The sequence below is a fragment of the Ips typographus genome, linkage group LG12 (genome assembly GCF_016097725.1).
Source record: "Ips typographus isolate SLU linkage group LG12, UJ_Ityp_2.0, whole genome shotgun sequence".
NCBI lineage: Eukaryota > Metazoa > Arthropoda > Insecta > Coleoptera > Curculionidae > Ips > Ips typographus.
In genome coordinates this window covers 10294180-10308834 of record NC_138433.1, presented here as the reverse complement: position 1 = coordinate 10308834, position 14655 = coordinate 10294180, and the positions used below count along the sequence as shown (strand labels likewise).

Below are 14655 nucleotides of genomic sequence, written 5' to 3'. Positions count from 1 at the left end.
TAAATAAAATCGTAATATCCAGAATAATCCATTCGCAAATTCAATCCGACTAGAGCATGCATAGAAAGTCAATCAAGTATCAAATCACGCAATCAAGTTTCTGATTGTAAAAATAATTACCTTTATACCGAGACCGGGTACTAATTTGAATAGTTAATAGATCTTATAAGCTGTCAATAACTTTATCGGCTTTTATATCTGCGTATATCCTGGTCGTTCCGGAAAAAACATATAATTGCATTTCGCCTTTTGCAGTTGTTATTAATAAACAGCCATTTTGAATGAAAATTTAGAAAATTAATTTAAACGGCTGTTCAATAGAAAGTTGATGAAGTCTACTAAATAACGAAGATCTTGTTTTTATTTAACCATCTAAAGAGTAAGACTGCTCCAATTCCTCGGGCACCCATCCTTAATAAAGTGAAATGTTAAGGCTTCCTACTTTTTCTACTAGTTACAAATTTGTTTTAAAATTATTCGTTATTAAAAAATACGGACTGTTATTAATTATGATTAATTAATAGTAATACATCCACTGGCATTCGTAAACAAGCATGTAACTGAACATTTTTAAAGAAAAAGGAGTTTTCTTTCTGTAATATTGTAATATTGCGGTAAAAGGCATAGTTTAGACTATTGTTTTCTTTTCTGTGTTATTTTTTGCTTAATATCTATTTTGATAAATCTGAAAATAGTAAAAACCATTCAAAACCCACATATACAATGGAAATCGGTAACATTACCATTCTACTAATTCGGTCATGTTGAAAGTTTAAGTATTGTATAAATTAAAATCGATATATATTACCGCCACTGAATTTGTAACACTAATTGTCGTTACTTTCTCAATTTACAGGAGAGTATGTGATAAAAGGAGAACTTGGGGCCGAGCTAATTCTTCATGCGACTTAGGAGACCTTGCCTTACCCCTGTCCGAATTCTTTCTAGATGAAGCTCTAAGTTTAGTAGAACTTGACGATGATAATTCGCAACAGGTATTGTTTTACCATTCCTGGTTAAAACTGGCCGGTTTGAAAAACGCATACTTGCATGATTATAGAAAAATGCCTCTGGGCTGTTAGCAAGTCTTGAGGCTCTAGAAGAAAGCAACAAGAAACCAGGAGAAGCTTCAGAAGCAAATGCTACTGGCAGCGATTTAGGGGACGAGTTTGATTTGTTTGCAGACATGATTCAAACACCCCAGTTTCACCACCCTCATCATAGGGCTTTTCAGGTAAGAAATAAAAAAAATTGCTGCTTTTTGAATCATCGCTCAGTCAAAGCACCGACGCATGAAATAAGATAAACACTCAACCATGACTACTTACCAAATAAATTAAGTAAGGAAAACTACCATTATCTCCAGTTTTTTTGAATTGGAATGTAATTTAAAAAATCTACCGAACCCTTAATAAATTCATTAATCGTTCAGGATCAATTCGAACATTCATTGTATCTCTCAGATATTTCTATTATAAAATCTTCAATTATTTTAAAGACATGCCTTCGGAACTGTAATATTATGTGGAAAACAGAGAGTGAAAAATACGTTAATATTCGCATATTCACATATATCATATTTACATTTTAATGAAGTATTCTATGACTGAAAGTAAATGAAAGTTTAGATAAAAGAAGTATGTTTAAAAACCCATTTTGTACTACGTAGTTAACAAACACATATTCAACCAAATGATAAAAACAAATGTTGATTTAATTTGTTGAATTTTAGTTGCAAATATTTAATTATTTACTTTTAAAGAACTGGGGAATATAGAAGGGGGAACAGCCCTATTTAAACTTTAAAGAAACATTATACAAACTTATTTACTCTGGTTATAGATACAATTCATTTTCAGTTAAAATATTATTTTTATCCTTCGTCATGTTATTGAATAGATAAAACCACTATATAAGAACATCTTGGTATTTTTATAAGTTAAAAATCAACCTATTTTAAGTTTGTACATGAGATAAAACCTGCTGTAAGTTCGACGATCAGACCACCGTATCTAGAGATAATTTTAAAAGTTTTAAATAGGTACGTGGCTGTAATTATTCGTCTACACCAGTAAATCTGTAAGAAACTATCTCATTTAATAATATCATATCTTGAAAATAACCGCTACCACAAAGCGCTTTAGAAACGCATAGTAAAAATTTCAAAGTGTATTTTTATTATGACAAATGAACTGCGGAGTCTGAGGTAGTGTCTCCTTTTGTTACTTGTGGGTTCCTCTTGTCAAATTATCATTCGGCGAGGTTTTAAAGCGCCATCATCAGTATATTCATCTTTTATGAAAGTCGCATTGTTAGGTACCTGTCCTAACTGTCAGTGCAGGTGTAAAATGGTAAAGGTTCACAAAAGAACTCCTAACCACATAGGGTTAATTTGTTAAAACAACAAGGGATTCAATGCTATGTTAATCCCGTTAATCGTCGTTCAAAAGTAGAAAGAAGACAATTTCCTTCTTGTTACTATTATAATAGGGTATAAATTAAACTTAAAAATTTTGAAATTTGAATCCACACATTTACATTTACAATATTTTCCTAATTTTGTTGACCAAGTTAATTGAAAGTTAACATTCTCACAAATCTAAACTTTAGTACATATCGTTAGAATATATTATGAATAATGAAAAAGTATAATCGAGGTCATACTTAGTCTTTAAACAGATCAGACGGATGTCGTATAAGATGGAACCCTCGTCACAAGAATTAAATTAGAAAATAATCGTTTTTCTATGTTTGATGTTGAGTTTTGAGGTGCATTTTAACAAAACCATCGTGACATTTAATTTATTAGGTGTTAATAGTTCTCATACGAAATGTCAAATTTATCGATAAACTTTACTGTAATGGGTTTGTAATACCTACAGTGTAATAATTCTTCACTAGCTTCGTGTAGGGTACCTCTAACTAACGATTCACATTGTAGTATTGGTACTATAATATCACAATAATATTGATTTTAAGGGAAACAAAGCACTTTGTGGGAAGCTGGGTGAACCCTGCTGGCAGTCGCTCTTATCTTTTTAACTGTCCAAGTGGTAGAGTGCACTTGAGTTTGGGGTATTACTGAACAAAAATCAAGATGATTGACATCCGGTCGGTATTTATATAACTTATATAGGTAAAAAAATCGATTTTAGCAAAATTAATTACTATTTAAAAAATCTTTTGATCGGTGTGCGGATTTATCGGTATATCATGGCAATTTTTTCAAATAAGTTTTACGCCACTTTGTATAATGCCAGTCTGACACTTTCAGTAGATATTACAGAAAAAAAGTGTTCTCAAACGCAACTCAAAATAAACTTGAGAGATTTGTTGGCTATGGCTAGTTTTGTTTATTTGTCAACCTTTAGTTTGATTAGACGTCAATTTTGTTGAATTAATATAAAAATGTTTCTCACACCATCTCGAATCTCGTGAATTTAAAGCTCCGACATAATATGTTTAAAGAATTTTTTCTGTTTATTTTTGCATTTTCATTGCAGCGATCCGTTATCGTTATGGAAGAATCTAAGAAACAAAATACTAAAAAATTTCATTTTCAGACGTTTAAAAAAACTAATTTTCTATATCTTAGCCATTTAGCTATAAATCCCCTTAATCGAAAGTCAGTCTAAAATTGTGTTTAATTCCTCGATCAAGTTTCGGAGCAAAAAGTAACGATTGCTATTTTCAGAGCCGCATGCCTCTCGTGCGCACTGTAAGCATGGAGCAGCGCTGGCAAGACCTGGCAAATTTATTGAGCCTCCCCAACCCCGGCGAGATCCACCCCTTCGGGGCTCACCACGCCCTCCCCAACTATCCCCACCCTCATGCTCACCCCTCTGCTTACGATACCAGGGGCGTCCTATTGCATAACGCTACGTTGCCTACACCTATGGGAGATTAAATAGTACGATGCCTTATGGAAATTTAGGTTAGTTCTTATTTACTTTAATTTTATAAGGATTTATTGAAGTTGAATTTAGGTGGAACTATTGGAAATGCCGTAGCCACATCGATGAATCTTACGAACAGCAGTGAACCAATGGGCGAATCAAGCACGGCTCCGCATTACAAATTAGAGCCACCTTCCAATGACATGATGTATTATCAGGTAATTTATTTATTTTTAATTTAAGATTTGTATGTTTATGAATTGAAATCGACATTATCACTCCAAAGTTAGGATATGTATATACAGGGTGTCCCGCGAGGTAAGGGACAAGGTTTCACTACATGTTCTTTAGGTGAATTCGAGTCGAAAATGTCTTATAAAAAGGTCCCCAAATGCTTCCTTGCAAGATATGATTTTTTAAAATTTAATAGTGTTATTGTGCCGGAAACTACAATAATTCCGAAATAATAATTTTATTTAACACTGTGAAAAAACCTTTTTACAATAATTGTTCAAAGTGTCCACCTTCATATTGTAAGCATAGTTTAGCCTTTTTAATGATGTGGCTGATACCTTCCCCATTTTTTCCCAACACGGTGGTTATTTTAGGTCGTCAGCGATATTATTAATTTCAGCGATATTACTAAACTCTTCACTGTATCGAAAAGTTATTAGTCCATATTCCCCACAGTGAGTAAGTGAGTGTGAGAAAAACAAAACTCGGAGTCGATCTCCATAAAATATTATTAATTAAGTGTTATCTGCCTAACATGGTTTCGGGTGTATGTCAAACACCCATCTTCAGAGGCTAACTAGATCACTATCTGCTGGCTGTCATTCTACAAGGGGGGACAGCTGACCCAGATGTACTTAAGTGTACTTCTTCATATGTGCTTATTTACTTATACATCACTAAAATCAGAATAAAACGTAATATTTTTTGGGCTAAAAATCCAAACGAAACGTCGTGTGGCAAATTTGAATCATTGGGAAAAAGTGGCCAATAAAAAAAATGCTTTGTTTTGGGATATTTCTTCAAATAAGGTTAGAAATAAATAAAAACAAAAAATATAAATTTTCAGTTTTTTGTCGGATATTCTCGAAAGTACTAGGATAATCGAAATTTTTTAAAACTGCATTTGGTTTAATTTTGGCTTTAAATTGCGCAACTTTGCCCCAATTTAAACTTTCTTCGTATCTCTCGTAATCCCAATGGTGAGGGTCGAATTTGAATTACCTGTATATATTTCAGTAAAATTATTTAAGTCAAACAAATTTGTCACAAAGGCAGACAGCATATTATTGTAATTTCCATTTTATCGGATATGTTAAGGAAGTCAAAACTCTGCACTAGTTAAATTCCAATTAACTCTTACTTCTGATTTGTTACGTGTACAAATACTGGATCACAAAATCGCAAATAAAAAAAATAACAAAATAAAGTATAATTGGAGAAACTGGATAGATAAGGATTAATATACAAAAGTGCTTGTTTTAATTATATTCCATTATTTTACTCAAACCCCTAGACCCTCTTGTGACGACGATGAAATATATAGCTTTCTTCGTGAGTTATTCACGCTGAACTCTATCAAACAAATATGTAGAAGTATTTTTGTGAAATGGACCTTTTTGCCGTAATCAAAAACACCTGAATTATATCTTTTACAATTTGTCTTTCACTTTACCAATTATGTAAATAAGTTATTTTAATGTGGTTTAAGAATAACTCAGGATCGGAATTGCTAACAACCAGACTGATGGTTTCTTATCTAATTTGCTTAATGACGAAGATTTGCAGCTGATGGACATGGCCATGAATGAAGGTAAGTCTAGCTATTTTTTCCAAATACTTAAAATAGTAGGTACATATATATTTTTTTAAATGTACTTATAAGTTTATAACCAAGACAAACTGAGAGACGAGAAAGTGTGAAACACAATGACGTGAAGTTTAACTGTCACAACTGGAAACCAAAATTTGATCTGTCAAATGTCAAAACTGTTGTTTAGCGAGTCACAACACTTGCCATCTACGATACGTCTTTAGTTGAGATATCGTCTATTCCTTTCGAACAGTATCAGTGAAAAGGGCTTGAAAAGTACAAATAAACCCGATAATATGGTGAACGGTTTTTTCCACTTTTATTTTTAGTCTAGCTTTTTTCAATTTTAATTAGTGCTTCAATTGTATTAAATCTTTGAGTTAGTTAACTTCTCAGAACCGCGTTACTTAAGTTTTTTAAACCCGAGAATACAGATATGACCCTGAATTTCTGGCACATAATATCGCTCGCTTCCCAAATATTCGGCAATTTGAAAAAATTTTATAAAAAAGTTTGGTCACTTTTATCCCTAGTTTAATCGGCTTAACTGGAATTGATCGTAGGACGATGTATCCTGTAAAAACTCGAAATTAGGTCGCTATTTAACGTATGTTTTGTCAGCAGAGCCTAAATAATAGTCTTGAAATAGCCAAGTCATTGTTGAATGTAGATAAAAATAAAACGGCCGAGTCTATTTTGGTTTGATCCAGTCAAACAATTTAGTGCATTGTGTCGTTTTTCTAACAGGTGGTGTCTATATGCGAAAATTTTGAATCGTCCTTAAATTATATTCGCCGTTTGCTCAATTGATTAGTATTTGTCTGCAAATATAATAGCAGTTAATAATTAGGGTGGACACAGCTTCCTGTGCATATAGTAATGAAAACCTCGTCGCTAGCTGGTTATCTGCGTTGCTGGCATTGGGAAAAATGAGGATACTAAAAAAGTGTCTGGCAATTTAAAAAAAATGTGTTACGTGCTCAGTGCTGGTGCTGGTTCCTGTTACTCTATGTTTCGTCTATTCGGTTGTAGATATGTTTTACCCATATGTTTTACTACTGTAAGTACGCCATAGTTTATTCTGAAAACGACGACTTGTTCCCATATAATTTGGTATAATTCTGTTTATCTACAGCAATAAAACAGTTAACATCACTTAGAGTAACCGAGTTGTTACAATGTAACGGATCAATTCTCGAAAATTGATAACAGAGAGTATCAAGAAATAAGGACAACGGGTCAGATACGTTTTGATCAAAACGCAAATATCTGTGGCACTGATGTATCCCATTATAAGTTCTAGGAATGCAATGAGAATATTCAGTGTAGTAATATAAACTGCAGTTCATATCTGCTTAAAAAGTTTTATAAATTTGTAGAATTTACGTTACGCATTTCATACCAAGTAACAATACTACTGATAAGCAAGATAAAGACCCAAATGTTTTTTCTTTTTTTATTCTATTTATACTCAAACTATTTAAAATATTCTAACTAAATTTATTACTTCTTTTATTGCAAATTTGTTACCAATTTTTGTCATAAATCAATATGTAAAGTCAAAAACTGACAGTCATTTTTATCAATATTATTATTATAGTATCTCATACGATGAGTGTTATCAGTTATTAGTCCAACGTTTTCTTAAGTACTTAAACATGGAAAATTTAGTCTGATTAGGTACCTATATTAAATGAAGCAATTGTAAGGTTTGGATCAATTGTAACTACTTATACAGACGGTTATTTTTTATTTCCGAAACGTCTTGTTTACTAAAACGCACGAAACTTATCTGAGCTACTGAAAATAGCTTAGTCATTGAAATTAAGAAAAATATATATGTTCGTGTGAGATAAACCATTATCCAGTACTGGTGCCTATCAGTGTTAACATTCAAATTAGTTGTTAGTTCGTGTTGCTGACGATCAGTAACGAATTTTTTTCTCAGTTATTGCGGTTTTCAGAAAGTCACCTCGGCAACGTCGCTCGCTTGTGACACTTATCTTATTTTTGATAACAGATATTTTAATTTAACTTTATCATAGCACCGGTTTTTTATCTACGTAAATCTTCTTGGCAACTTTTGAAAATGAACGGAAATTCTACTTTGATAAGTTAAACGAGCATATAGTCGCGACCACTTCTCTGTTTCTACTACGTCAAGTTTTCTGTTAAATTTTTTGGTACTGGTAGAAAATCGAACGTTGTATCGTCAATTTTAGAAAATAGTGTATTTGCTTATACTTCTTCGGTTTTTCTGTGAAAGTTATGCATCCACAAGGGTATAGAAGCAACGAATTGGAATTGTTCTCCCTCTGTTCTTTGTTCCTTTACTTCTTAAAAATCATGTGTTATTGTCGTTGTTGTGTTGTGGTATTTGTTGTGTGGATGTAAAATTTGAACTACATAAAATGCCAATGATCTTTGCGTACCGTGACCTCCCAAACAACAAATTTTTCTATACCGAAATACCTTCTGTGGAAACGGATCCTTACGTAGGTTTGTAGTTTTTGTCCCAATATTAAAGAAATACTTATATAATCTATTCAGTTTCCAGTATTGACGTATTCAGTTATGCGATAAGACTATAAAGAACCAAAATTACGTCGGCGAATTTGATACTCGTTTGTGTTACACTACTAGAACATTTTTCAGTAATTGACTAAAAAATGTTTAAATATAGTACGATTTTTAGGACAAATTTACAATTCTGGTCGATAGTTTTTTAAGGATTTTTTTACTAACCTATTTAGAATACAACGGTATTGTCTCTTATTTGACGAATGGTTTCATTCATAATATTGTCAGAGTATTAATAATCAATTATTCTAAAAGTAACGTAGTGAGTACAAGCAAGTACAGTTGGTTGGCTCCATGTCTATTCTTTTAATAATAGTAAAATGAAAATCAATTTGAATTTTTAGAAAAACCAGGGGCAGGCTGATTTTGCAGTGACATATAGCACATGGTATGGTACGGTACCTGTTTTAATTAAACTATAGGGTTTTACAAAACGAGGACTTAAATATAGAAAATTATGATATATTGTTGTGTATTCTACAACATAACTTATCCTACATTAAACAACTGATGTGTAATTGTGTCGTACGTCTTTATTGATCGTTTTCTTGAAATATTCAACGGAAATTTAATGTTTTGAATTATGTATTTCAGGGATGTACACAATGCGCATGTTGGAAAGCAACAACACTGTGAGCAACTTGAGTATGAACGCAACACCAGTAGATACCACTACCAGCATTTCCCGCCATGACATGGAACGCTTGGATACATCTAGTGACAGCGCTGTAAGTTCCATGGGTTCTGAAAGAGTACCTTCGCTTTCTGATGGAGAATGGTGCGACGCCGGTTCAGATTCTGGTCACACCACTACTGGGGAGCACTACCCCCAAGATTATCAAAACAAATACCGCCCGTTTGATTATAGTTACTCAAACTTATCTGAAACATCCCGTATGCCTCCTGTTGCCCAGAAAAAAACACTTGATGTATGGAAAAAGATTTCACGCTTCGGGTTTTACAGAGTACAGAGACCCCGTTAGCAATTTTCATCAGGAAAATACTACATCGAGAGCTAAAGTACCCGAGGTAAAATATTCCTGTTCTTCTGAGTTTGGACATGTTCCTAGAGTGGACCATATTCAACACAATCACACGTACCATTTGCCCGCTGAAAATTCGGGTGCCATGCAACAACCGGGGTCTAGAGATAAGGGAAAATCGCGAAAGTCCGAAGAAAACATTTGACTAGAGATGAAAAGAGGGCCAGGGCCTTAAACATTCCCATTTCCGTAGACGACATTATTAATTTACCCATGGACGAGTTCAATGAACGTTTGTCTAAGTACGACCTTAGCGAGGCTCAGCTCAGTTTGATTAGAGACATTAGAAGAAGGGGCAAGAACAAGGTCGCGGCACAGAACTGCCGAAAGCGAAAACTTGATCAGATTTTGAGTTTGGCCGACGAAGTGAAAGAAATGAGGGACAGGAAAATGTCGGTCATAAACGAACACAAATACTCTATGGTAGAACTGAAACGCATGAAAGACAAGTACCAGCAGCTCTACAGACACGTTTTTCAGGTAAGCGCATTTGCTAATGTTTGTTTAGGCTTATTGGGTATTATTAATTACTATCATTATGTTAAGAATTGTTGTGCGTTTTACTTATCAGTAATTTATTTTTGTCTTGAATTATGTATTTCAGGGATGTACACAATGCGCATGTTGGAAAGCAACAACACTGTTAGCAACTTGAGTATGAACGCAACACCAGTAGGTACCACTACCAGCATTTCCCGCCATGACATGGAACGCTTGGATACATCTAGTGACAGCGCTGTAAGTTCCATGGGTTCAGCGCTGTCACTAGATGTATCCAAGCGTTCCATGTCATGGCGGGAAATGCTGGTAGTGGTACCTACTGGTGTTGCGTTCATACTCAAGTTGCTCACAGTGTTGTTGCTTTCCAACATGCGCATTGTGTACATCCCTGAAATACATAATTCAAAACATTAAATTTCCGTTGAATATTTCAAGAAAACGATCAATAAAGACGTACGACACAATTACACATCAGTTGTTTAATGTAGGATAAGTTATGTTGTAGAATACACAACAATATATCATAATTTTCTATATTTAAGTCCTCGTTTTGTAAAAACCCTATAGTTTAATTAAAACAGGTACCGTACCATACCATGTGCTATATGTCACTGCAAAATCAGCCTGCCCCTGGTTTTTTCTAAAAATTCAAATTGATTTTCATTTTACTATTATTAAAGAATAGACATGGAGCCAACCAACTGTACTTGCTTGTACTCACTACGTTACTTTTAGAATAATTGATTATTAATACTCTGACAATATTATGAATGAAACCATTCGTCAAATAAGAGACAATACCGTTGTATTCTAAATAGGTTAGTAAAAAATCCTTAAAAAACTATCGACCAGAATTGTAAATTTGTCCTAAAAATCGTACTATATTTAAACATTTTTTAGTCAATTACTGAAAAATGTTCTAATAGTGTAACACAAACGAGTATCAAATTCGCCGACGTAATTTTGGTTCCTTATAGTCTTATCGCATAACTGAATACGTCAATACTGGAAACTGAATAGATTATATAAGTATGTCTTTAATATTGGGACAAAAACTACAAACCTACGTAAGGATCCGTTTCCACAGAAGGTATTTCGGTATAGAAATTTGTGGTTTGGGAGGTCACGTACGCAAAGATTCATTGGCATTTTATGTAGTTCAAATTTTACATCCACAACAACAAATACCACAACAACAACAACGACAATAACACATGATTTTTAAGAAGTAGAGGAACAAAGAACACAGGTTCTGAAGGAGTACCTTTGCTTTCTGATGGAGAATGGTGCGACGCCAGTTCAGATTCTGGTCACACCACTACTGGGGAGCACTACCCCCAAGATTATCAAAACAAATACCGCCCGTTTGATTATAGTTACTCAAACTTATCTGAATGTATGGAAAAAGATTTCACGCTTCGGGTTTTACAGAGTACAGAGACCCCGTTAGCAATTTTCATCAGGAAAATACTACATCGAGAGCTAAAGTACCCGAGGTAAAATATTCCTGTTCTTCTGAGTTTGGACATGTTCCTAGAGTGGACCATATTCAACACAATCACACGTACCATTTGCCCGCTGAAAATTCGGGTGCCATTCAACGACCGGTGTCTAGAGATAAGGGAAAATCGCGAAAGTCCGAAGAAGAACATTTGACTAGAGATGAAAAGAGGGCCAGGGCCTTAAACATTCCCATTTCCGTAGACGACATCATTAATTTACCCATGGACGAGTTCAATGAACGTTTGTCTAAGTACGACCTTAGCGAGGCTCAGCTCAGTTTGATTAGAGACATTAGAAGAAGGGGCAAGAACAAGGTCGCGGCACAGAACTGCCGAAAGCGAAAACTTGATCAGATTTTGAGTTTGGCCGACGAAGTGAAAGAAATGAGGGACAGGAAAATGTCGGTCATGAACGAACACAAATACTCTATGGTAGAACTGAAACGCATGAAAGACAAGTACCAGCAGCTCTACAGACACGTTTTTCAGGTAAGCGCATTTGCTAATGTTTGTTTAGGCTTATTGGGTATTATTAATTACTATCATTATGTTAAGAATTGTTGTGCGTTTTACTTATCAGTAATTTATTTTTGTTATGCTGTTGTTCAGGTTCATTCAGGTGGGAGGGTTTCTATCAAAATTCAGTTCAAACACGGATAACATGCCCAGACATTTTACAAACTCTTATTCATATCATATCACGTACATTTCAATTGGTTAAAAACAATATTTCTTTATTTTTTTCAGAATTTGCGTAATCCCGACGGCAACCAGTACTCGCCATACCAATACAGTCTCCAAACGGCAGCTGACGGTTCGATGTTAATGGTACCACGATCAAACGCCGCCATGAACACAACAGCAGAACGTAAAGAACCCCCGTCGCAGAATCAAAAAGACTAAATTATTTGTTTTTGTTTATAAATCTCGATCGTTCCAAAACTGAAGATGTTTTGTTTTAAGGTTCTCTCAAACTGACTCTCATTGAATGATTTTGCTCTTCAGGGGGCATCCAGTTTGAGAGAACCTGGATGCTGATGGAAAATTGGCATTTATTTTTTTTTTTGTAGCAGTTTTATGTTAAAAATGCAGAATAATATATTTTTATAAAAATAATTCAGGTGATGAAAAATGCCTTTTTCATAAGCATTGTAAATATTAGTTAAGAATATTTTGTGAATGGAGCGATGTGGCTGGCTCTAGTTCTAGGTGCAATAAAGCATGCTAGATTTTACTATTTTTCCACACAAAGTAGAACTATCTGTAACAAAATTCGACATTATAATGCCAGATTTATTTGTTTAGATAATGCTATAACAATTAAAGCTTAACGAGTTTCTACTCGTGGTTTGTACTATATTGATATGCCCGATTAGAGCCCAGCCGGAAGACTCGGCTCGTACCACAAAATGTAGTCGTCCCGAATTCTGCAACCCGCACCGGGTTCATAATTAAATAGTAAACCAATCTCTTAAACTATAATAAATTGCGAAGGCCAAACCCTCCAGAAAGCTGCCCTCATCATTGTGTAACAAATGTAAGTATATATTTATTATTGTGCATGTAAAAGGTATAAAGTGCTACTTTTGGGAATTATGTTTGAAGGTTTTATTCCGATTCACTATGTTGATAAACCAACCATCTTGTCAATTAGTTTTAACTGTTATTTAGTTATTAAATTATATTTTTCTACCAAGTGGTTTGATTCTACCTCTGAAACAAGATCTCGGTAAAAGCTTTTATTAAAGTAATAAACGCACGTCTCGTTTAACTTGTTGGGCCAAAGGGGCTATACAATTTAAACGTGACAATATAACTATTACAATGACAAACAGGCTTAAGAATGCAGTGGTACGCCGGTAGGGCAAGGAGGCACCGTGCGCAATGCAAAAGTGGGACTAGCGGAAAGATATTGTTGTGGTGCTGGTTTCATAGAGGAGACCAATAAGCTGGGAAGGGTATGCGTGACACAGAGCTGAGACGGCTGCGACAGGAAGAATCTCGGAAATGGGAGAGGTACTACTACTCAAATACAGCCATGGGAATTGCAAAGAGACAACAAAGTGAGAAATTACAGTAAACGCAACCGAGAATTTTATCAAGATAGTGATGGATACAGGAAAGAGATGCATGGATGCATAGAGCTTTTCAAGGCAGAAATACTTTTAGTAAACCACTTTACGGTAGGAGACAAAATTCTTATAATAATTCGGTGTATAATGATAATTTGGTAGCAAATATCAATCATAATGAAAATTGAAAACAGATTAAATGTATGTTTTCTTGGTGCGGTTACAGCTCATAGAGAGGAAAAAATGGTTGGTAAATAATTTAAACCTAATCCAATAGCAATATGTTAATTATTGTTAATAGGAATAGGGTTTTTTACTTGATGGAATTATGTAGCTTTGGCTAAATAAATAAATATTACAAATTTTTGGATGTGTGAAAATGACACTTCTTGCTTGCCTTGTTTTACATGGACAAATCTCTATAATTAGTCACTAAAGAAATTAGCGCAAATTAACTGCGACCAAATACAAATATTCACCAGGGTTTGATAGGATTTTAAAAAACATTTTACAAATTAACTACTTCTTGTTTAAACCCTTATTGTATAAAATATGTTGTCATTTAATTGTTTTCCCGCTCTTTGAGAAGTTCTTTTGTATTCAAATAGTTGGGCTATTAGTTATCATATTTTATTATAACTACGCTTTATATGTTAGTATTTGATTCCAAAGAATCTTGTGAGCCCTGATAATGCAATAAATTCATTTCAAAATATCGGCAATACAAGAAAGGTAGTTTTCTATTTTTTCTTTTTTAATTTTCCTCTCTTAGTTTTTTTTTTCCACTTTTCTAAATGTTATACATATAAATTATATCTTATGTTAATAAACGAATAAAAAACTTCTACAGACAGCACATACTGTTCATGCTAAATAGTTGGGGTGGGTACCCGTACGGAACTGTATTTAGGTGTATGTGTGGCACCCAGGCATCATGTGGCGTGGTTCCTAATTCGCTCACCTGAAACTAATCGATAGAGGTACAATACCGGAAAGTACCAACTATTTTGGTTCATAGTTTTCATTTATTTGACGTTTATGATTTATTCATACTGTAACGAATGGAAAATCCATTAATTCAAAAGATGGACTTACTGACTTAAAAACATAAGAATATTTGAGGATTGCGAAATATTAAGTGCACGAGGCAAGGTCGCACCATGATGCACCGAGTGCATCATATCGGTGATGAGTCACCACCACCTGCTTTGCAGGAATATGAAAAAACAGGCGACG

General features: G+C 34.2%; 1 protein-coding gene across 1 annotated transcript; it reads left to right on the top strand.

Moving 5' to 3' along the window:
* The first annotated feature begins 723 nt into the window (after positions 1 to 723).
* Positions 724 to 13038, top strand: LOC145736708 (uncharacterized). Its single transcript, XM_081991123.1, is given in 14 exon segments — positions 724 to 733; positions 857 to 889; positions 892 to 995; positions 1061 to 1234; positions 3695 to 3902; positions 3905 to 3934; positions 3987 to 4114; positions 5620 to 5635; positions 5638 to 5721; positions 8896 to 9215; positions 9217 to 9478; positions 9481 to 10253; positions 11243 to 11836; positions 12095 to 13038. Coding segments are annotated over 14 exon segments (2892 nt in total). The 3' UTR covers positions 12251 to 13038.
* The last annotated feature ends 1617 nt before the right edge of the window (positions 13039 to 14655 follow it).